Genomic DNA, 24,111 nt, shown 5'->3' with positions numbered 1-24,111 from the left:
TGTGCTGAACCTGGATTTTTGCAAGGTTGCACCAAAGCTCAAGGCACCCCCAGCTGCCCCTCACATGACTATGTTGGGGTAGTTCCTTCAGTGTGAGCTGCTGCTCCCATGCTAGGAGGTGGTAGTGAACATCAGATCTAAATAACAGACCTACACCCCACCCCACCCCAAAACTGATCGGCTCCTTGGTTTCTGGGAGATCATCAATTATTATAGATTGACTAGCTTTCCATTTTTGTGGATCCTCTACATACAGTCAAGTGTCCATCCTGCTAACTTTAGCTGATCCAGTCAACCAATGACCAACACAGTAAGCCTGCAACTTATGTGGAGGTTACGTTCCAGGGACTGGCTCCAAAGCCAAAATACTGTATAATCAAAACACATTGGTTTCAGTGGCAGGTGGAATTGCCAAAGTCATTTTCCTGAGAACCCTGTCCCCTTTCCACCACCCCTTTTTTGCCACGTGCATAAAGCTGACTGTACTCATTGGTATAAGGAAGATTGGTCCTCTCAAGGACATTAACATTGTTTTTTTCTACCTCTATAGGCTTCAATTCACACTCATAAGTGCTTATTGCTTCATATATTACTGTGTCCAAAATAAAATTGCTTGCAAATAAACTCTGCAGAGCTCGTCAGAAGAAAGACATGATTAAGTTTTACTATATTTAAGTTTAGCAACTTGCCTTGTATTTTGTGTAAATTTACACTGGAAGCAAGGAAACAATATTGATTGCCACTACTGCATCTCTTTAGCCACAACTGTGCGATTTGAAAAAGATTACAGTTTTGCTGAATGGAGAGCCTTATGTTAGCTTACCTATATTCCTGCTAATGTATAATAGAAAGATATTCAAAAAGATATTGCTATGCAAATAAAGAATACTTTCCAATGCAGTTGAAATAAACAAAAATAATACTGCCACACATAGCAAGGGACTAGGGGACACCTGGGGAGGGAGAAAACAATACAAACGACAAAAGAGCACCTGGCACTGGGGGCAACAGCTTCATTGATGCACAGGAAACTGAGGTGATGCTCCAGAAACCTGCTAAAGGGCAGGAAACTACAGGAAGGAAGCAGCTGCAAATCTAGAGACAGATGTCTCTGGATCAAAGTGCAAGAGTGGGTAGATTTGGCCCCCTCCTATTTACAACATCTCCTAAAATACTGGGAGATGCCAGGTCCCCCTCCCCCTCCATATACCAAAACTGGTACTGTATATGGAAGCAAGTGAACTATTGATTTGTGTGTGTGTGTGTGGAAATAACAAGACTATTTAAAATGGCCCCACAAAAGATGCTCCATAAACACAACATTGCCCCAGTGTGTCTTGGATTTCCTTTTTCTGAAAATACTGTACAAAATTCATATTAAAACACTTTCTGAAGACAGTCTACTTCTAACCAGGAAGGGAGAAACACAGCAAGGGAAGAGAAAATATTGTAGAAAAGCATTTACGGAATATCTGCATAAAGATAATGAAAAGACAGCGAACTTTGACATCAATCAGCTATAGCCATTAAGAAGGACTATAACGAAGATGGCAATAAAGGAAGATATGATGGGAATCCATGCAGAAAGTATTATAGAATGGTACAAAGCCCATAAAGATATTGTATACAGTACACGGATTTCAAGATGGATGTGTATCAACAAGTGGAGATGCTTTCTGAACATGCTGTTCCAAAAGATATAATAAATAAAGGATTAATGACATTTATTGTTAGGACAAGAGCAGGAGGCGGGGAAAGATTTGCCTTTGGTTAAAACGATAAAGAAAGAAAGCAGTCATTCAATTACACAATATTCAATACAATGGTACAAAACTAAAGCAGAGTTTGGATTTGATATCCTGCTTTATCACTGCCCCAAGGAGTCTCAAGGCAGCTAACAATATCCTTTTTAAAAATAATAATAATTTTTATTAAATTTTACAATAATCCGCATACATAAATCTATCCACAATTATCCCATCATAACAATTTCCTTTCCCTTCCTCCCCCACAACAAGCCCTCTGTGAGGTGAGTGGGGCTGAGAGACTTCAGAGAAGTGTGACTAGCCCAAGGTCACCCAGCAGCTGCATGTGGAGGAGCGGAGACGCGAACCCGGTCCCCCAGATTACGAGTCCACCGCTCTTAACCACTACACCACACCATAGCTGTCAAGTTTTCCCTTTTCTCACAAGGAAGCCTATTCAGCATAAGGGAATTTCCCTTAAAAAAAAGGGAGAGCTTGACAGCTACCGGTATGCACAACACTGGCTCTCTAAACATTTGTACACATTGATAACTGTAATAAATTTAACAGTAACAGTAACATAAATCTGAGAGACGAAAAACTCTATCACAAGCAGCAAACGTCAGTTTCACCACTCCTAAATAACAGAACACGAAAAAGCCCAACAAAATCTATTTCACCAGCATCTCTCAGTGCATGTGTTGCGTGAAGGCAACACAAATGGCACTCTGGCCAGACCTTAGCTGGTCTCCATTGTATTTCCTTTTTAGTCTACAAAGCTAAGCCTTCACAACTGCATGTGGACTCCAAATGTTGGGCCTGTTGAATTACTGTTTCACTGAATCAGAAGAATGGGTTTGTATAGATGACCTACTTATTTTCCTGTTTCTCTTTCTTTGTTTCACAGTTGTTATTATTACAGTGGATGTGCATTTTGTTATTTTACTTCTAAGCTTCTGTGAGTACGCAGGCACCTCAAATTGTCTTATGCCACTGGAACGAAAGAGTTTCCAAGCATTTTATATAAAGTGCATAAAATGCTTTCACATACTTAGATAAAAATGCAAAACTCATGCAAGACTGGGATTTTATTTGGTTTAATTGGTTCTAATTAACAGAACACTATATAGCTACACTGCTTGTACTTATTTTATTCAGTTTGATTATTAAAACATTTTCAGCCTCCCAGGCTTAAAAGGTTCACAGAAATGTAAAATTCATTTGAAGCAAAAATTAATAGAATCATATAATTGTAGAAGTGGAAGGGATCGTGAGTGCCAACATGGAGCTCAAACCATGACCCTGAGATTAAAGGTCTCCTGCTCTACTGACTGAGCTACTGGTTTAAAATGCAGTGAGGAAATCTCTCCCCACCACTGTATGTTTCAAGTTGCATTTTTACATTAATGTAGAAACCAGAGAGAGGATGTCTTCACCCAATGTTCATTGCAAGATTTCTTCTTCCATGCCTGCGATGCTTCCCCCCCCCCCAAAAAAAAAATCCTGTTCCATGAAGCTCTTATCTTCACAGGCTCAACGGCTGCCTCAGATGTACACACATCGGCTTAACAATGGAGCAACTTTTCAAATTGGACAGAAGCTCATTTTGGAGCATTTCTCAAGAAACTATGGGATACATATAGACTGTGGCTAACACCGTGTGTACTCAACTTTGAACACCAGCAGTGGAGCTGGAGTAAACAGTAAATTGCACACAGCCTGTGTTTGCCACAACCCTGCCAGCCTCCGCTGGTCCCCTGCAAGGCCCTATTGCCCTTTACAATATTCCAGCTTTTGTTCCCAGTTAGACCCAAGGCAGCCCCTACCCACAATCCATCAGGGGTTCTGTGAGCTGGAACACCTGCTACAGCTTAGCGACTGAGGTAGCTTTCTCACTAATAAAATAGAATTAATCAGGAACTGTCAATGTCTCAGAGTGGTTTGCTAAACTACGGAGCACGCCTTATTAAGTGATTAATGCACAATGAAAAGCTGTGAGGTGAGGCAGCCTCATGGATTCTGCTCATTAAGAAACACCCTGGAAATCCTACTGTGAACTTTCATTTCATTTTTGCTGAGGACTACCAATGTATTCCCTTTTCCTGGTGCTGCCTTCCAACCAGCTTTTTCTCTCCACCCAACTTTATTTCCAACTTTATCACTATAATTCTAAGTTAATAAAATTAGCTACACAAAGAAATACAGTCAATTACAATAAATTAATTAATTTATAAATGGTATTCGTTTACAATGTGTCAGGAACTAGTGTGTTTGGACACAAACTTAAGAATAATTGTGGATCACTTGTTATTTTAGAGGGAAAAGTAGTATTGCGCTAAATGTTGAATTACATATTCTTTCATTAACCACATTTCCATTAATCTAAATTAAATGTGCTGTAGAAATCTGATAGATTCAATTTCCCACTACAATTGAGCTGGCCTGGACAATTATCCTAAAACCAGATTGTATGTCTCTATCTAATTTACTTTCTGTTGGTGTTTGTGTGAGGAGCACTATTGGGGACCGGATACACAAACTCTTACAGAAGCTGGATCATCCCATTGCAGATAATATGGGCGGGGTATAAATAATAAATTATTATTAGTAGTAGTAGTATTAGTATTTTGACGCAGGAAATAAATGCTGCTGGGCAGACAAGTTTCTTTACCTCCTGCCCCAGCAGCTGCGTCGTATCTTATTTTTCTAAGATACGCCATAGTTTTATTTTACTTATTTTCATATACTAATCCCAACTTTCTTCCCTGATGGAACACAGTGTGGCCTGCATTGACTTCCCAGTCCTAAACCTACTTTGCTTCAGAATTGTGGCTGCATTATGTGCCCTTGGAATCAAAATTTTTAAAAAATGCATCAGTTTTGAGGCCAGTGAAAACTTGAGAACTTGAATAGAGCCACTCTGCTCTACAGCACCTCAAATATATTTTACATTAAAGCTATAGGGCTGTTGAAATACGTTTCTGTAGATCACAGATCTCTTACACATCAGGCACAGTCTGATAAAAAGAAAAGGAACGCCCCCCCCCCCTTAAGTCTTCTTCTTCTTTGGCGATCACTTGTAGCTGAGTAAGATTGTCTTCCATAAACACTATTTAAACAATGGGTCCGTAAGTGACTGTGGAGGCCAATTCTGGATCCACACGTCCTTCCACAGTGGAGACTTTGGTTTCCAGGCGGGAGTTGATCACGGTGTGGATTAGCCAAGCATGCCTTCCTCTTATCATGTTTCTCCCTTGCGTCCTGAGATCGAGTTTCTTCAAAGCCCATGACACCTTTGGTAAAGGCTGTTCTCCAACCCTTAAGTATTGCTTAGCTATAATGGTGAATTTTATCAAGATAGAAATTGAAAAAAGAGTTCAGCTGTCTTAAAGACAAGATAGCCAACCATGTTGCGTGATGAAGTAATAAGAACACACAAACACACACACACACACAGAGAGAGAGAGAGAGAGGTAGATCTCAGGTCTTCCCACTATGTCGAAGTTCTTACATACCGTATATTTCATCTGACATAAAGCATTATCAAATATGAGATTCAATACTTCAGACTTCATACCCCCATTAAATCACACCCACACCCCTCCCACCCCATTGATTCTCGCTTTTAAGGACTAGGTCAAGCTTTATTCACCCAGAAGGTGTTCCTGCTTATACTCTCTGATCTGAATTGCAATTTTTGTGAAAGCACCTTCATTAAACGTGGTGCCACAAATGAGCAGTATCTTCAGTGTAGTATACTAACGCCATCTACATGACACAATAACAAAGCAATCCTGTGTACTGGAAAATAGAAGTTGAAAGCCTACATTATTGGATGCATTTATATTATCTTTTGCATTCACTTCCCTTATAATCCTCTGCAAAGGGTTTTAATTATGGCAAATAAGCACTAATGAAATCAAGGAAGCAGAACAAAAATCAGTGTGTAAATGCCAAAGAGAGTAATTAAGTATTATTAATAAGAGTGCCAGCATTAAAGCGACGTTGCAAGAGACGCTTTCTGAATTTTTATTGAATTACAATTTATAAGCCTTTTCTTTCATTCACCCTCTCAACAATCCACATAACCACTTTCCAGATTCTTTTCTTAGCTTTTCTTTAGATATCTGAAATGGCCTTTTATTTTCAGGAGAACCTGCCCTTCTCCCACACTCCTTTGCCAAATACATTGCTTTCTTAGGAAGTCTAAGGAAAGAGAAGCCATTTCCTAGCACCAGCCTGGGTTTCTTAAAACCAAAAAATCCTAGACACAATCCAGTCAAAATTAAGCTCTTTTAACTCTGTTAGATGGTGCTCATTCATTTTTTGGAGAATATAGCTGCTTTTCACTCATCTTCTGAAAAGGAGAACTAGCTTTTGTATTTTGTTTTCATATACTATATCTTCCTCAAGGCCATGTAAAGAGACATGCAACATTGTTAAGTATTTCATCAGCCAATCAGAGAACAAATTAAGTATTCTAATAGGAAATTATAGCAATGAAAAAAATGGATCACCAGAAGACCAGTCTTGTATAGGTATGGTCAAAATGAAAGGTTTTACCACCTCTGACATAGTCGACAAGCAGTGGCATAAGCTCCTGCATATTGATTTTCTTCAATAAAGACATGCAGAAGCCGTTATAATGCAGCTGCACAACAGGATGTATTTTTGAACATGAGGTTTCTAGTGCGTCCTTTACTTGCATTACCCACTGCAGATGAAGGCGCACAATTCTGCCCACAGCACCATGAAGAATGAGAATGAGCAAGCCTAACCCTTGTTACTCAGCCTAAGTTCACTTTTTAAATCAACTCTATGACCACATGCAACTCTAAGAACGTAGTTTATTGCATACGGTGCCCTTGCAACAAATTGTATGTAGGAAGCACTACACGGTCACTAAAGGTACGCATAGGGGAACACAGATCACGCATCTGCAATAAAGTGATGGAAGCTCCTCTTACACCTCATTTTTTACAAATGAAGCATAGTGACTCTGACTTAATGTTTTTTGGCATTTGGCAGTATACACCCAAGAAATACCACAAGCAGGACATCTCAAAAATATTGAGACAACAAGAAACTAAATTGATTTTTATGTTTAAAACATTACAACCGGACGGTTTAAATTCAGATCTTGACCTTTCTGTATTCATTTAAACTAACACACCAGCAGTTTAACATACAGAAATTATAGAGATACTGTAAGTGCTATCAGTACTCACATTCTTCTGCCCCCCCCAATTGTCATCCCTAATTACTATCACCTGTGAACCAACCTTTTGTATATAAGTGTGCTCCAAACACAGGATTTTTGCTTAGTCAATACATGCTCAAACTAAGAAAACTCTGAATATAAGAAATGTAAGTATTTCTTTATATGTACATGTATTTTAGAAATTGTACTACTGTATTAGTCTAAATAATAATTAAAATTTGATTTATATCACCAGTGAATATGTAAATGTATCAAAGCCGCATGAGAGAACCTTTTGAAATAAGAACTTGAGCATTGTGGCCTAAGCCAAGATAAGTGGTTTCATACGAATTGTAAGTACTGCCTTTGATATTTGTTTGTTTAGATGTATATTAGTAATCTAGTTCGAATACTAATAAGACCTGGTTTATACCACCAGTGAATGCATTAAACATAACTGAAAGCAGAAGGAGAAACTACTGAAGAAGCCCGTCATATGGGCAAAACAGGCGAAAAACGCCGGCAGCCTGTCTACCATGGACACTTCATTCGACCTGCTGCCATTTTGCTGACCACTACATAGCCTCAAAGACCATAAAGACTGGTTTGCCTTTCGGTATTTATTTGTACGGTATATGCTATCTGCTTGACGTTTGGTTTTGGCTTCTGTGTTAGCGTTTGTATATGGTTCTCTTATTGTTTTCCTTTTGTACTAATAATACTTGATTAAAACTTGATTGAATCTTGTGCCCTTGCGTGCTGCTTGTATTGTATAAGTCTCCAAACGAGCAAATAAAATTTAAAAATATTACAAATCCTTACACATAGAAAGCAGAGAGAAGGGTTCCAGCCTGAAAGAGAGGGAACACTGAATGACTAGTTTTCTATGTATAAGAATGTGTTATGTGCACTCACAGCCTGAAGTGGTTCATTTAAGGCACAGGCTGACTTCTGTGTCAGGCATTGTAGAGATGGAAGGGAACTGAAGAATAATATCGTCCAACCCCCTGCAATGCAGGAATATGCAGCTGTCCCATACCAGGGGCAACTCATCTTTATTTCATTGACAGCTAACATTTTTAGATATACACTTAATTTAGGCCTACAGTAAAAATGCACTGTGTAAAGTAGCCTCTTGTTTACTCTCTTTTGTCAAAAGAGCACTCTCTTTTGTCAAAAGAGTGCTTTATTAATAGAAATATGGCTGTACCAAACCTGATCTACCTTCCTCTGCCTTCATTTTAGTTATAAAGGTCTTACTTTTCAATTTCTTTTTTAAAGACTTACAAAAGTCTTGAACAGAATTTGTGGTGATGCCTCTCTAAAAGGGCTTTTTAGGTGTCCAGGGACTTTTGAGGGTCCTTAGCACAACTGCTTTCTAACAGTCCCAGTCTAGTTATTGACAATTTTGATAGAAAGAATCATTTGTCCTACTTTAGAAAGGTGCAAAACAAAATCAGAAACTCACAATGGAATTTTAAAAAATACTCAGCAAATGCCCTTTGCTACTAGGCTTCAAATAAATTCTATTCACTGCATGGATTTTACAGGATTCTGGCAGAGGAAACCCGAGACAACAAAAGCACTCTCAGAATGTTGCTTCTTTGAAAAATGCATTCTGAAAAATGTGTCTGTGTGCGTGGATCTCCTCTTTAGAAAATCAACTGGATTGCTTGTTTTTTCATCCTTTGTTTGCTTGCTTACATACTTTGTAAGAACCATGGTGTATGTCTGGAGTTCAGCAACTTGGTATGTTTACAGAGTATGATTGTCTTGAATAACATTGTATCATAGAATTGTACAGTTGGAAGGGACCCAAGGATCATCTAGTCCAACCCCCTGCAATGTATGAATCTTTTTGCCCAATGTAGAGCTGAAACCCACAAGAGATTATGAGGCTCGTGGTCTACTGAGCTATCCCAGCGGTGGAGTTGAACCATATTAAGATAGACTCTAAGCAAAGAGGTTATTTAACTCATAGCATCCTTTGGTTAATAGATGGAAACATGGAAGTGTGTGCCCTGGGAAGCACCAGCTGGATACATATGCAACCTGAAAATGGCAAGCTATATAAATGCAAGCAGGTTATCTAAGCATTTCATTCACAAACAATCCAGGACCTGAGGGGAGGCTGGATCAGAAGGCAATTCTGGTGTCATCTATGAAAGAGTTGCACAGATAAGCCAGGCTTGCATATAAGCTACATGCTTGATTATCCATGATCTCTGAGTAACCAGGCAGGAAAGATTTTCTTTATTTCTGCGTCCCAAAATTGTATTAGTCATAATAATAATCCCTTATACAACAACTGCAATATTAATAACTTCTATTCGTGGTGACACATTAAATGATTTATATAACTACAAGGCACAACAACATATATTTGGGGTTAAATTGGCCACAACTTTATTGAATTCAGATGCAGGTAAGCCTTGGCATAGGCATTGGGTGTGTATCCTTCTCAGCCCCTGCTGGGAGTCTGAGGCATGGCAGGGCCAGTTAGGGAAGATGGGACCAATGCAAAACACAGCTGGTCCCTCACCGCATCGGTGTGGGGGACTCTATGGCCCCTCCACTGTGTGCTTGAGGACAGAGACTCCCCTCATGACCTCTCTAATGGCGTACCCTATTGTCACTGCTGCAGAAAGCAGGTGAGTCAGCACTTCAGCCCTTCTTCAGATGTTAGACTAAAGGATTTGTCCCAAAGCCTAAACTGCCAAAGTTGTGACAATTGCTATGGGGAAGGCAAAACCTGCAGAGTAGGGAAAATTCCTTCCCACCCCTGAAGACAGCAACCATTGTACGGCCATAGCAATGTCCGCATGCCTGGAAAGAAAATGTTAGTCTGCAAGAAAACAAGATGAGAGGGTGGGCTGGGTGGGTGGGTGATGCTCTGGGGGTGACTGTCCTTCTGAGAGCAGTGCTGGCTCCCTTTTGTTCTCTTGGAGCAGATCAGTGAAGCCTCCTCCATTGCAAGTCCGCTGCAACTGCCCCGCCCCCCAAGGCTGCCAGATTGGTGGGAACCAGGCAGGCATATGGTGTGGCTTCTGAAGGAGGGGGAAGCGCCGCGCCAGGTCACAACTGCTGCCCACCTCTGTCCCGGGTAAGCGGCCATTCCTGATTTCTGGCTTCACAAACTGTGCTTCAAAATAAGGAGGTAACGTGAAGAATAGACAGCTGTACAGATTCATACACCAGTGCAACAAGCAGTTGGCCTCTTATTGCCCCCGAAATATCCATAAACTTTGTTGAACCGTAAACATAAACTTGTATGGTGCTCAGTGACCCATATCAGAACGAAATCTACAGTTCTCTTTAGAGACTACTTGTATCTTATCATGATGGTAGCTCTGCATCAGCTTTCAGTTTGTGAATCAAAACTGATTCCAACACTTGTATACTGCATGAAAATGTATACAAGCATTTTGCATTTAAGATTTATAAGATGCTTATATCTTCTTGAAATGAATTATTTTATCTACCAGTCCACAAATGCGGGTTCCTTTATACGCCAACTTCATACAAATTCATAATACACTTTGAGGAAAGATTTAAACATCATTCTTTAATGCACTTTCAATACCTTAAACAAATAAAAACAGTGAAATCAAATTATTTTGACCGGAAAGTTCCTTCCATGGACAAATTCCAGAAGGATCACTATGCTGGTCTGTGGGCGGGGCGTGGGCGCAAGCACAGCACCTTCTGTTGCCAAATTTGCTTATATGTTCACATATACCTTTCACATGGGTTCTCAGAGTTGGGAATTTACTCTGGGAATCTTTACTGGAGGCAAGTGATTAACACTAAAGTTACTGTCCCTGTTGACTCAAACTTCTATTGTGGTTTAAAACTGGCCTTTTCTTCTTGGTTTCACCCCAACCATGCTTTACTCAAACTTGCTTTACTGCTGTTGTTTTAAGTTACCACTTCTTCCCTCTCAGTAGCTCTCTCTTCTAGCTCTCATGCTATGGTCACTGCTGTTGGTGCTGATATCATGCCTTGACTTTTGCTTCCCTATCATGCAAATTCAGGATTGTGATGAGACACTACAAATCCACCAGTGGAGTTGTGTGATGCCATTCTTACATGCTTATTATACAGAGAGAAGTATTAAATATATTACATAATCAACACTAAATATTAATTATGCAACATTACAGAATGACCACGTTGCCTTGACCATGACTTTAATAGAGTTAATCATAACATGGCAATAAAGATACGTAGCATTTTTGCCCAAAATGGAGTATGAGGCTTGTGCTGTAGGAGTCCAGCAGAATTGTGGGAAACAAAACAGGAAGGGGGAAAGTTCCCATGCAAATACTGAGGGTTCACAACTTGCAAAAGTTGTAGGCGAACAAGTTTCATGAGTGAGAAAGGCAGACAGAAGTGAGAAAGATGGGATGCTATGGTTAGTTTCTTGTCCTGAAATAAAAGCAAGCAACTAAACTGGGATCTTCACGCTGACCTAAGGGGTCACAGATGGGCCCAGGGCTGCTTACTTCCTTGCATAAGGTAGTGGTATTTGTGACACACAAGTAATCCCAACCAGCCTTCAGAATCCCAATTTCCTTGGATTATCCTAACATAGTAGGGCGTGTTGAATTTTCCATCTTTAAAAATCCTGATTTGAGGGGTGTTAAAAAGTTGTGGTATGATTAGGTAATTTGAAATCTATTTTGGTTCCTTGTAAATATTGAGGTCTTGCTTGGTAAATATCTATGTGAAAAGTTCCTACTTTTAAACATTTATTTAAATTTTCCTGTCATTTAAACGTATAGGTTATTCCCCAATTTTCATGAAAACAGATGTTGATAAGTGCCTAAAACTGATTACAAGTTACAGTGGTACCCTGCAAGATGAAATTAATTTGTTCTCTGAGTTGCTTCGTATAGCAAAAAATTCATCTTGTGAAGCATGGTTTAAAATTTTCTTGGTTTACCCGGTCTACCCATTTAGTTAATGCGTTCCTATTCATCTTGTGAAGCGCGGTCATAGGAAACTTCGTCTTGCGAGACGCCTCTCACAACGCAAAACGCTTTCATCTTGTGAGTTTTTCGTTGAATGAGGCATTTGTTTTGTGGGGTACCACTGTATTGTAGTTCTCTTATATATGTATTGTAGTTATCTGTACTATTAATATTAATATTATACAACAGTATGTGATACCTTTTTTGCTTTCTATCACCAGTCCACCCACTGAGGTCATTGGCGTTTCAAAGCCGAAATGCTCTGACAAGATTTATCGTCTATCCGAGATAGATAGAATGGTGTGGCATGAGGACATCTAACCAGCCCTAGCAATTGTCTTCTGTGTTGCATTGGAGACTGGGGGCTGGGGTCTTGCTTGAATATATTACAGAGCATCTCTGGTACCAGAATAATTGTGTGGTTCAGCAGAGAATTGTGTCCCTTTGTTGCTCACTCCCACCCTTTGCAAACAGAATTTTATTCCCATGAAGGAGAAAAGCATGTTTTCTTTGAAGAATAGTTATGATGATAAACACGATAATGAAGTCTATGCAGAGGACTGGATAAACTACTTGGAGGTGTTAAAAATACACTGTAAAGTAGAGCTACCAAAGTTCAGTCGGTCTTTCCTTATTGGATAAATTGGGGGTGCAAAAACAGCATTCTGATAGTGTACGATTCAGGCTGTTGGACAGGCACCCAATCTTAAGATAAGGATTGCCACATTTTAAGAAAGACAAGATTTTAGTTCCTTCAATAGTAGCATGGATAATAAGCATTATGGTAACCCTTCTATCACAGTGATGGAAGGATGGAAATACTATATATTCTCCTGCTTCAGAACCATTACATGAACAGAAGTCTTGACCTGCATGGAATATGGTTTCTCTAAGTCTGACACCATCTTTGTGAGGATCAAGAGCAGGCCTTTAGATTCTACAGGAATCAAATTTTAAGAGTGTACACTTCTTTTGAAGAGCATGGTCCAGGGGGCTTCTGCCAGTGGCTCTCCTACTCAGATGTGGGCCCTCAACAGATACATGATCATGTGACACCAGCCCTTGAAGTTGTTAATTTATTATTCTATTTTCTTTTTTTACTATAATAGGACGTTATAAGATAAAGTAATGATATGTTGTTACAGCTGGAAACAATTTTTTTTATATTTTCGCTTGTATAAAATGATTAAAAACTTTAACTTCGCTTCAAAATGCGAGTTTTTGGCTTTTTTTAGTGTATTTCAAACAGATCTCTATTTACCAAGCTAATCATCAACTAATCATAAAAATAATTGCAGATTTGGATTCCTCATGTGCAATAACATATTTTTAGAAGCCCTCATTGAGCAAATTCGCAAAAAAATAAAAAAATCCGTCCTTAAATGACATGCCCATAGTTAACAATGGGGAAGGGGGGCACTGGCTTTTGGTTCTTGCAAGGGTACTCCCCCTCCCCTACCAAAGCTCCCACAGCTTGTGGAAACTGAAAAGAAAACATGTTTGAATTTCTCTTGGGTCAATGCAGTTTCCTTCACCTTTGGAGGGGGCAGGGAGAGAGGGAGATGGAGTTTGGTTAAAGGAGATGCTACCTTGCTGGCATCATGCTGCTAAGGAGGTTCATGGCGCTCCCCTGGATGATATGATGTCCCAAAGCCTGAATTGCTCTCCTTGCATATTTATAAATGAGGATAGATTATGAAAATACTCTGCAGAGCTCGCTTTCTCTCATTACAAGGAAACAGAAATCAGTGGAAGGAACTTTTTACATCAAGGAAAGTGGCACGAGCCTCATTTTTGTAAAATAAAAATCTGAGCCTGTAACAAGAAAACCAAAATTCTGTGATCTGAATGGATGATACACAGAGCCACTTTCTGCACTGGTGCTTTTAAAATGCTTGTTCGTCTTTTAATGATGTGCCTGGGATGCAAATGTGTTGCCAAGCTCCTGTGAATGAGGAATGCTGCTAAAATCATTACTGTCTATATGCACAGAATGAAGTTTATAAGTTCATCTTCTGTACATGACAGCTGAACACTAATGAGAACATACTGAGGTTTGATGTCAGGTTCAGCAGATAAAAGGGAAAAACACATCTTTATGCCTTTTTTCTGCACACAGTAAGAATAAAGCAGAAACGACATTCTATATATTTGCCCATTTGCTTTTAAGTAATCTATGAAAAAAGGGCAGACATATTGGCTTATATTTCAAAAACTACCGTTATCTGGCTGAAAAATGGTGACCCACTCACAGCCAGATTTTTCATTTTAGAAATGTCATAGCTCAAAAAGATAAAATATGTTGCCTATCTAGATAAGAGAAATTTGCCTAAGATTAATAAAAACGATGAGGCAGAACAATGTTAAAGCTTCACCAGTACGAGGCCTTCTATCCGGATGAGATGCTTGGTACAGGAAACTTTATTCAGCTAACAGGCAACAGCGTACTTAAACCGAGGTATGAGTGTAATTGGTTCCGGAAATCCGTACTTAACCTGAAGCATACTTAACCTGAAGCAAACTTTCCCATTGAAAGTAATGGAAAGTGGATTAATCTGTTCCAGACAGGTCCGTGGAGTACTCAACCTTTAGCGTACTTAACCTGAGGTATGAGTGTAATTGGTTCCGGAAGTCCGTACTTAACCTGAAGCGTACTTAACCTGAAGTGAACTTTCCCATTGAAAGTAATGAAAAGTGGATTAATCCGTTCCAGACAGGTCCGCAGAGTACTTAAACTGAAAATACTCAAACCGAGGCATACTTAAACCGAGGTATGACTGTATTTCCAAGAGTCTCAAGTCAGATGTCTCTAGAGAAGTTTGTAAGTCGGACATGAAGGTTATGCCCCCAAGATTTGGTATATACAAGTGGGACCTGCAACAAAGTGTTGCAGTGTGGATTGTTGCTGTTCCATCCTCTTGTCAAGCATGCTCCATTCCATTCCTCTTCTCACCCAACTTTCAGTTTCTTTCCTCAAAAGTAAATCAGTTTTGTGGCCACTGAGCACACATGGAACTTCCAATTAGCTATCATGGCTAATAGCTGTTGATAGACCTCTCGTCCATGAACTTGTCTAATCCTTTTTTTAAAACCATCTAAATTATTTGCCATCTCCTCATTTCTGCAGTAGTGAATTCCTCAAGTTAATTATGCGTTGTAATTTAAATTACCAGAGTGGGGAGAGCGGGATTTGCAATGAACATGTTTGAGATGATGAACTGTGTCAGCTAAATTGCCAAATGCAGTTCAACACTTTATCCAGCTCCAACTCCAGCTCCTGCCCCCTCCCTCTGCTATGAGAGATTTCAGAAGGTGAATGCTAGGAGTGTCAGGGTACTATAAAAGTGCTGGATAAAATACAGGTAAAGCCTCACTCTTTCAGTTCTACAAAGGTAAAGAGAAGACAATAAAATTAAAGAGATTTGGAAAGATGGAGGTTTTCAAGAAGAAAGTGGGGTGGGGGAATCTGCTACAAAAGTCACTGCCAAAAAAAAGCTATTTAATGTCTCCTGCTGAGCCGTTTTTGCTCCCCCCTTTCCAAGGAAAAGGTCAACAGGGCTGAAGACATTAGCATACCAAAGTCTAGATCAGTATTTTTCAAACTTCTGATACCTGGAGCGCATTTTTCCAGACTGAATTTACAGGCACACTTAATTCTCTTAAACTTGAAAGCGGGGCAGGGGAGTATTATTTCTTGACCACTCCCAGAAAAATGGGTGGGTTCCTTGCTGCAACTGTGGGAGAACCCCGTTGCTACTGCCTCCCAGCACCACCCAAACTTTGGTCAGGTATTGGGAATAGAACTACAGTGGTACCTCTACTTACGAATAACTCTACTTACGAATGTTTCTACTTACGAATGGAGCTCCGCCCGCCATCTTGGATGTAGTTTAGATAGGATTTTTTCTACTTACGAATTTTTAGATAGGGTTGCTTCGACTTACGAATTTTTTCTCCCAATGCATTCCTATGGGATTTGATTTACAATTTTTTTCTACTTACGAATGTGTGTTCGGAACGCATTAAATTCGTAAGTAGAGGTACCACTGTATGCTTTCTCACAATGATTCAGCTTCTTTGATTCTCCTATGCATTCATATTATCCCAATTACAGAAATTGCGATGCGTCTGAAACTCTCTCACACTTGTCGACTGTCATGCTGGCTCCAGTAAGAAATCCCTGTGCATTCCTACTCACCTCACTGGCTTGGCATGTCCAACATGCAAAACCAAACCTTGACTTAGTGAGCCTGTGCAAACGTGGGGGGTCCTAGAAACCGAGTTCTCAGCTGCTCTGCTCTCCCTGGTCCATTCTGCTGCCACGCTGTGCTGAGCTAGGTGTGTTGTCCAAACCAGACTCATGGCTAAGCTTCTCTTCACAAGCTGTAACCTTCCGCACGGCGTCCCCTTTGTTGGACTCATCATTCATTGCTCTTTCCCCCTCCTCCCATGTCTATTACTTTGCTGAGTATTTGGTATATTATTGGAATACTCGAAAATGCACCTTACATTACCTATGGGTGTTCCTGTCAGCAGCCGAACCAGGCAGGAAGGGGAAAGTCCCACCTCCCGTTTCCAGTTCAGCAGCACCGGAGGAACTGCGTCTGGTGCAAGCAGGCTTTCCACATGCAGTGGTCAGCTGTCTTGAGTAAAAAACAAACAAAAAAGAAGCCGCTAATGAGAGGTTTCCTTGAGGCAGCATAGAAACTAAAGGTTCTACATCAATCAATAAGCTCAATAAAGTTGCCGCTATTATGGCCCACTTAAACATTCCGTGATTAAGTTCTTCATTTATTAGAACCAAAGCTATAAAACAATCAAACCTCTTAAAAGTCTGGTGTTGACAGCATAGGAAAAAAAGCCATAAAATAGCAATCCATGATCAAAAAAGCTATTAAAGATACAGATAAAACCACTATACAACAAGCTGTGGTGGTATAAATGCAGATATTTTGTGCTTTTCTCAAGGTCAGGAATAAATGAACATCTGAAAGTATGTAGTCCATCTCAAATAGGTTCCAGCGACTGCAGAAGACCCTCCAGACATTTTGGCTATGGAAACAAAGTGCTTCAAGGTGCAATTAAAGAATTGGAATTAGCAAAAGTAAAATAGATAGCAGTGGGCCTTTGTCCACCTCAACTGTTAGAATCAGCATTTTTGCTAACTATGGTTAGCTCAACCCAAAGTTTGCAAATCTGCCTCTAAGTGGGTGAGTGGTTCTCAACTCTGGGAGGCAGGCTAGTTGCCTGTCCTGGATGGGACTGTGCTCCCTCAGAAGGGGCAGGTACATAGTTTGGTGGTGGTCCATGAACTACTGTTGTCCCTTGAAGCACAGGAATGCCTTTCACCAGCTGCAGCCACTCCTGCATAGGGATCACTTCCCCACTGCAAGTCACGTGTTGGTAAGCTCAGTATTGTATCACTGCAATGCCCTCCAAGTGGGGTTGCTTTTGGGTCTGGTCCAGAAGCATCTGCATCAGGAACACTTCTCTGATGTTCCACACACACCCTTGATGTTCTTGGTATAAATTTTAAACTTTTGAGGTTAAACTCATGTTTTATATTGCATATTTTTATCATCCTAAGCCATTTTGAAACCTAGATTGTAAAAAACACAGGACAAAAGCTTTCAAAATCAATGAGTATAGCACTAACCATGGCTAACAAAAATGTTGTTGCTGATACCATGCAACCAACAGTTGATTCAAAAACTGAACCGGGGGGGGGGGATTCACATGCAAGGCGAGAAGAATGGGCAGGAAGACAAGCGCAGGAATTCACGTCTGCAGGATGTTCCCAATGGTATAAGCAAAACCAAGAGTTTGGGCAGCTCACGCCTGCATTGGGCCTGTGACTCTGTTTTTCAGCCTCACAGCACCATGCTAGAACACTACTCATTTTACTCTTAATGTTGCAGTTTTGCTCTTTATTCATTTATCTTGCTGAGTCTTTGCATCTCTATATCCTAACTCAAACCCTGCTCTCATCCTCTGAGTTCCTCCTCCACGTGAGGTCTGGAGGGTGGCAACACAAGAACGGGCCTTTTCTGCAGAGGCTCCCCATTTGTGGGGTGTTCTCCATAGTGAGGTCCGGCTGGCGCCTTCATTACACACTTCTATAGACACCAGGTGGAAATCTTCCTCTTCTCCCAGGCACTGGGCTGATTAAACAATCTATGGCCTTCTAAATTTGGGGAGAGTATTTTTGTTTGACTGTTTCTACGTTATGTATTTTCGTGTTTTTATATTGTAAACCACCCTGTGATCCTCAGATGAAGGGTGTTGTTGTTGTTGGTGCGTTGATTTTTCTCTATTCTCTATTTGCCTCAAGTTTTTTCATGGATGCCTCCCAATATCCCACCAACAGCAGTCACTTCAGTGGAATGTTCCAAATATCTTCAATAAAACTTGGTGGCAGCAGAATACAGGCTACTATCAAACACTTCCATACAGCAAAAACATTCTTAACAATGCAAGTCCTCCATAGGATGTGTGTCCCACTTCAGCAGTAAAAAGTACTGCAATTGTCTTCCTTTTTAAAAAAATTCTACTTGCAATCATTCATTAGCCCCTTTCTCAAACACTTCAAAGCAATTCTCTGCTGCAATTGTTACGATGAACTAAGGATCAGCAGGGGTCAGCATTTCAAAACACCAGAAAGGGAATGATTAATTATTCATTTTCCCTCATTTTAAAATAATACAGAAGACTAATTAAACAAACATCCTGTCCTTGGACTGCTGTGTGTAATACGACCCAAATAGGCCAAGTGCGGACATAACCATGGTGAGTGCATGGTGGAGATGAAATGTCACTTATTACAGCCTCTTTGGGATCAAAAAGATGTCCCTTCTTTTTCAACTCACCACCACGGCCGCTTTCAGAGAACTCTACAAAATGCCTACCAAACCTCCAGAAAAATCTGATAATACCCTCAACACCACATTAAAATGCAACAGAGGCTAATTAACAAGAGAGTCATCACGTGTTGTACTAGAAATTGGGAGCCAGGAAGCTCACCAGGGGATTCACCTCCATGCTGTTGCGAGGATAACATGAGGAGAGTGAAAACCGCATGTGCCCTTAGAGCTCCTTGGAGGAAAGTGGGATAGAAATGTAATAACAAACAACATTGTGCTTCTGAAGTGTCCTGAGCTGCAATCCCTTGTTCATTCTGGGCCAAGTTATGCATTATATTACTCATGCTCTTCAATATGCATAGAATCACAGAGTTGGAAGGGACTCTGAGGCTCATCTAGTCCAACCCCCTGCAATGCAGGAATCTCAACTAAAGCATCCATGACAGGTGGCCATCCAACCTCTGCTCGAAAACCTCCAACCAAGGAGAGTCCACCACCTTCTAGGGAGTCTGTGACAGTGAAAACCAGTTGCCCAGCTCAGAGGGCCAGGCTTCTGTAAAAGAGATATATAAAGAGCCAGGGCAGGTTCTCAGCCGCAGAGCCCAATGGAGCCAAGTGCTGACACCAACCCTGACCTAGTGAAATAAAAAAAATCCTTCAGTAGCACCTTAAAGACCAACTAAGTTTATATTTTGGTATGAGCTTTCGTGTGCATGCACACTTCTTCAGATTTCGTGTGCATGCACACTTCTTGGTATCTGAAGAAGTGTGCATGCACACGAAAGCTCATACCAAAATACGGTATAAACTTAGTTGGTCTTTAAGGTGCTACTGAAGGAATTTTTTTATTTTGCTTCGACTCAGACCAACACGGCTACCTACCTGTAACCTGACCTAGTGAGTTCATGGCTAAGGCAAAATTTGAATGGGGTGCTTCCTGATCATACACATTTACTCAAAAGTAAGCCCCACCAAGTTCCACAGGGCATCTTCTTAAGTAAATGCAGCGTCTGCAGCCTGCTAACAGCCTGTAACAGCTCTCATAAACAGCTCTGATAAACAGATCTTGCAACAAGCCAACTTCTTTTTTAATCTCACTGAAAATCCTGCTGTGCCCCGCTCTCAATTTTGCCCTGATATTCGAAACTCAATAAATGACTGCTAGAAATAGGTTCTGGGCTCAGCTCTGAAATATTGCAAGAATTCTTGAAGGCAAGAATTCCTACCAAGCATTGATTTTCACATGGAAAGAGGAAATAGCTTCAAGCACCCCATGACTTATATATCTCCAAAGACTCTGAGCTCTACATTGCTTATTCAAATCATACAGATCTCTGACAGGGAATTGGGGGAGAAACCAGCTCCTAGTGTTGATGATAAAGATTACAAGCTCTCTTTTCTATTGTAATTAAACCAGCAGAGTTTGCTGGTGACCTTTCAGAAACACATATTCCCTAAATTATAAATGGAACATTGATCCACTGTAGTTTATTACAAAACTAGCAATCAAAAGCTCCTGAGAATCTTTTTATCACACAAGTGCATTTGTAACTTATCAGTCCATAAAGAACCCACTGGAATAAGATATGCCGAATTTGCATAATCAGCTCACTGGCTACACAGGGTGACAAGGGAAATATTTCTCTGTCCTAGTTCTTGTCACAGTGATACCACTTCAGAGTGTAGGTTCATATAACTGAGTGCTTTCCTCACCATGGAAAACCAGATGATGGGGAGAAGCGCTCTAGCTGAGCTTCCTTTCTGACATGCCCATCATGTTATCTGTGCAGATCCTTTCTTTTGCATGAAGAGCCATTCCAACACGTGAACCCCTTCTACACCCTGAAAAAAAATACATCCCGGAGAAGAGATTTCCCACCTCAGTGAGGTCTAGGTCCTGGATTCAAACCAGGCCCTGAACAGTTGATATTGCTAATGGAAACTGCTGTATGGGAAACTGCTGGGCAGAAAGTACCTTAAGCCAGGCAGCATATAAACAAGTGGAGAGATGCATAAAGTTATTATTACCTCGGTTCCACAGATGGTGAAAATGACCTTTGTTGAAAGGCTGGTTCAGAATCAGAAGGCAAATCTTCAGGTTTCCTGCAAGAAAAGATTGTATTGTTAATTCCCTGCACTACTTGGTATTCCCCTACAAACCATTTTTAGCTAATATACTGTACAGCCAGGAACCCTAGAAAAGCTGCAGCATTATTGTGTATATTTTGGAAAGGACCACTTTGGAAAGGACTTTGGAAAGGACCACTTTGCTTTAAGTTTCATCTATTTCATCTATTCTATGCTTACTTTAAAGCAGGGTAAAAAGCTTCGTGGGTACGTTTTAGTAATCTACTGACATTCAGTCTAAAACTAAAACAGGGGTCCATTGTACTGCCATTAATACAACATGCAGAAGACCAGTGTTCATAATATGAAGGGTAAATGATAGGAGCTCTCAAAATACCAGATTTACAGCGCTCTCTCCTGTTACAGTGAAATTGGGTGGTGTGCTGCAGTGCTGGGGTGCTAGGTTTAGCTTTGGGGACAGGACTGGCTCCTGATCTGAAGGTCCCTCCAATAAAGTGCCCCCCTGGGTAGCCCCTGACATCTGTTACCCCCAACCAGAAGGTTCGCTAGTGCAATGATCTGTAGTGAGCCATTTTAGATTTCTTGCAATGACCAAAGTAGCATTGTTCCAGGACACTGTGGGACATTTTCAATGGTGGCATCTTGCTGCAAACCAAACTCCAAGGAAAGGTAGGTGGGTATGATGAACCCAGTACAGGTATCAGCACCTATTGGCTATGCAAGTACACTGTGCCACTGGGGGAAACTCTGGTTCAAAGCCCTGCTCAGCTAGAAAGCTCACCAAGTGACCCTGGGCAAGTAACTATCTCTTTCTCTCAGCCAAACCTACCTCATAGGATTGCTGTGAGATGCAAACTGTACTCTGAGCTCTATGGAGGAAAGGGGAGGACATAAGTAAAAGGAAGGAAGGAAGGAAGGAAGGAAGGAAGGAAGGAAGGAAGGAAGGAAGGAAGGAAGGAAGGAAGGAAGGAAGGAAGAAGACACTACTTCAATGCTTGCCTATTCAGAAGTCCCACCAAGTTCAATGGGATTTACTCCCACTTACGTGCACAGGATTGCACATGTACATTGTAGGGAGTGGCTGGGGAGACCCAGCCGGATGGGCGGGGTAGGAATGAATGAATGAATGAATGAATAAATAAATAAATAAATAATATACCTGCAGTCCTCAAACTGTTAGAAGCCAAATAGATGGTACAGCTTTTATATGGTGCTCAACAAGGTCCCTCTGCCAACTGCACACCACTAGAACTGGTACAATCGAATTTTTTGAGACCAGCCCTACAAGTGCCTAAACACGTCTCCAATGCTAACATACATCTTGAAACTGGATTCATAAGAATTGAGGCCAGAGTATGGCTTGCCACACTTAATTATTGGCTGAGACTATCCTTCCTCCTGCGTGGCTTTGCTTCCTTAACTCTTAAGGATGATTTCCAAATGACATGGAAACATGCAGTGATAAACATAACTCTAGGCTTCACCCTGCTGATTGTACTTGACATGGAGTGTGAAGAAGCTAGAAAAACCATTAAACAGAACATAGAAGATACAGAACGCCAAGCAGATCTAGCCAGGTCCCCGAAATTCTTAATCAGTGAAACCAGAAGACAACCCATCCCCAGATGCCATATATAGCCAACCTTGAAATTCCAAAACAGCGAAGGGCTCTCCCTCTGGCCCATTGCCAGGTCCTCCCTTCAGCCACCCAGGAAGGCCATTTTAGGAGGAGAGGAAATGTCCATGTGGCTCTGGGCAAGTGGAAACAACAGAACATGCCTTTTTTCACTGCCAATACTATACAGATATATGTGCTAGGCTCATCTTGCCTATACTACACAAATTCCCAAGACGTACAGAACAACTCTATAACTCCCTACTACTCCAAGTCGAAAACCTAGATATCACATCCTCTGTTGCTAGATTTTGCGCTGCCATGATGGACATCTGTCGAAGGATGGTTTGTGCCACAAACCAGGACTAAACTGAAGGCCCATAATTCCCTCCCTTAGAGTCGCATTTAACCACTTTTATTTTGTTTCTATCTGCTTTAATTGTATGTGAGTTATAATCACTTTTGACTTTTATCCCTTTCCTCATTAGGTCTTATGTGGTTAATTTTTATCTTATGCTGATTTGCAACCGTAATAAAGTTTGATGATGATTAGTAGGGAGTGAGCCCCACCAAACAAAGTGGGACTTACTTTTGAGTAGCACATACAGGACTGCACTGTAAGTTACCAACTATCAGCCTGGATCTGAAGAATTACAAAACTGGTTCCATGAGAGCAAGAGCACTTAAATATGGACCTTAAACAGCATCCCCTCCCCACACATTGCATGATATGGCACATGAGGCAGGTCCCAGACATAACTCAGAACTGAACATGGCACATGTCATATACCCCAACCATGGTATATTCACAAATTGGCTGCTTGGCACTACATAAGCTGCTTGCTTTCATCTAAATGTCATGTTGATAGAAGATTTCAGGTGTGTGTTTTACATTTGCAAAGCCATTCTAGGATATTGTTCAGAACTCCATCAAGAGGGGTAGAAATCTAGCTGAAATCAGAGGCGTAACCAGGGAGGCTGTTTACCTTCTTTTACGGTCTTCTTGTATAGCTGTAAATGAAGCAAATAATACAAAAAGGTCTCCAGTGTTTTCCCAGATCGTCCTGCCTCGAAACATCTCTGTGCTCTGGGAAGTGGGAGTGCATAACAGTATCTACATTACAAAATGAAGTCAGAGAATGCAATATACAGAATGGATACTTGATATTTCATGCTTCAATTCCACAGAGTAAATACAACACTTAGTTTTAATAGGGAATGCATGTAATGGGACTTTGCATTTCCGAATTACCCCAAGGTGTTGTATAAAAATTTCTTCCTGTTCTTCAGTGCCTCAGGCCATCATCTTAGCATGCATTCCAGTTGTCCCCATTTCCCTCAGATAGTCCCTATTTGTAGCCCTGTCTCTGATAAATCAGCCTCTATTTCCCCACTATTTTTCTCTGTCACATGGGAAGTGAGATTCTGGTGGTTTGAAAAGATGTTAGGTGTGAATTGCTGGCAACAGTCCTTCCCCTCAAGAATCCAGAAGCCCAATATTCAAGTACACAATGGGGGCGAGGGGAAGAGAAGCTCCTCATATCCTGTGTGCACTTGCAGTGCTATCCTATGTGGAAGTTTACTTCTATGTAAGCGTACACAGGACTGAAGCCTAAGAAACCAGAGTGTT

At 40.8% G+C, this 24,111-nt stretch overlaps 1 protein-coding gene across 21 annotated transcripts in view; it reads right to left on the bottom strand.

Annotated features, from left to right (window-relative positions):
- Positions 1-24,111, bottom strand: part of TPK1 (thiamin pyrophosphokinase 1) — a 210,368-nt gene that overhangs the window by 154,546 nt on the left and 31,711 nt on the right. For all 21 annotated transcript variants that reach the window (XR_015946335.1, XR_015946336.1, XR_015946330.1 and 18 more), the window contains one exon: positions 20,807-20,881. Coding sequence is in view for 12 of the 21 variants with exons in the window: in XM_060280544.2 (XP_060136527.1) it covers positions 20,807-20,881 (75 nt within the window). In the remaining 9 variants the exon portion in view is untranslated. The remainder of the gene's footprint in view (positions 1-20,806; positions 20,882-24,111) is intronic.

This window comes from Zootoca vivipara, chromosome 11 (assembly GCF_965207765.1).
Source record: "Zootoca vivipara chromosome 11, rZooViv2.hap1.1, whole genome shotgun sequence".
Taxonomy (NCBI): domain Eukaryota; kingdom Metazoa; phylum Chordata; class Lepidosauria; order Squamata; family Lacertidae; genus Zootoca; species Zootoca vivipara.
This window is presented reverse-complemented; position numbering and strand designations above follow the sequence as displayed.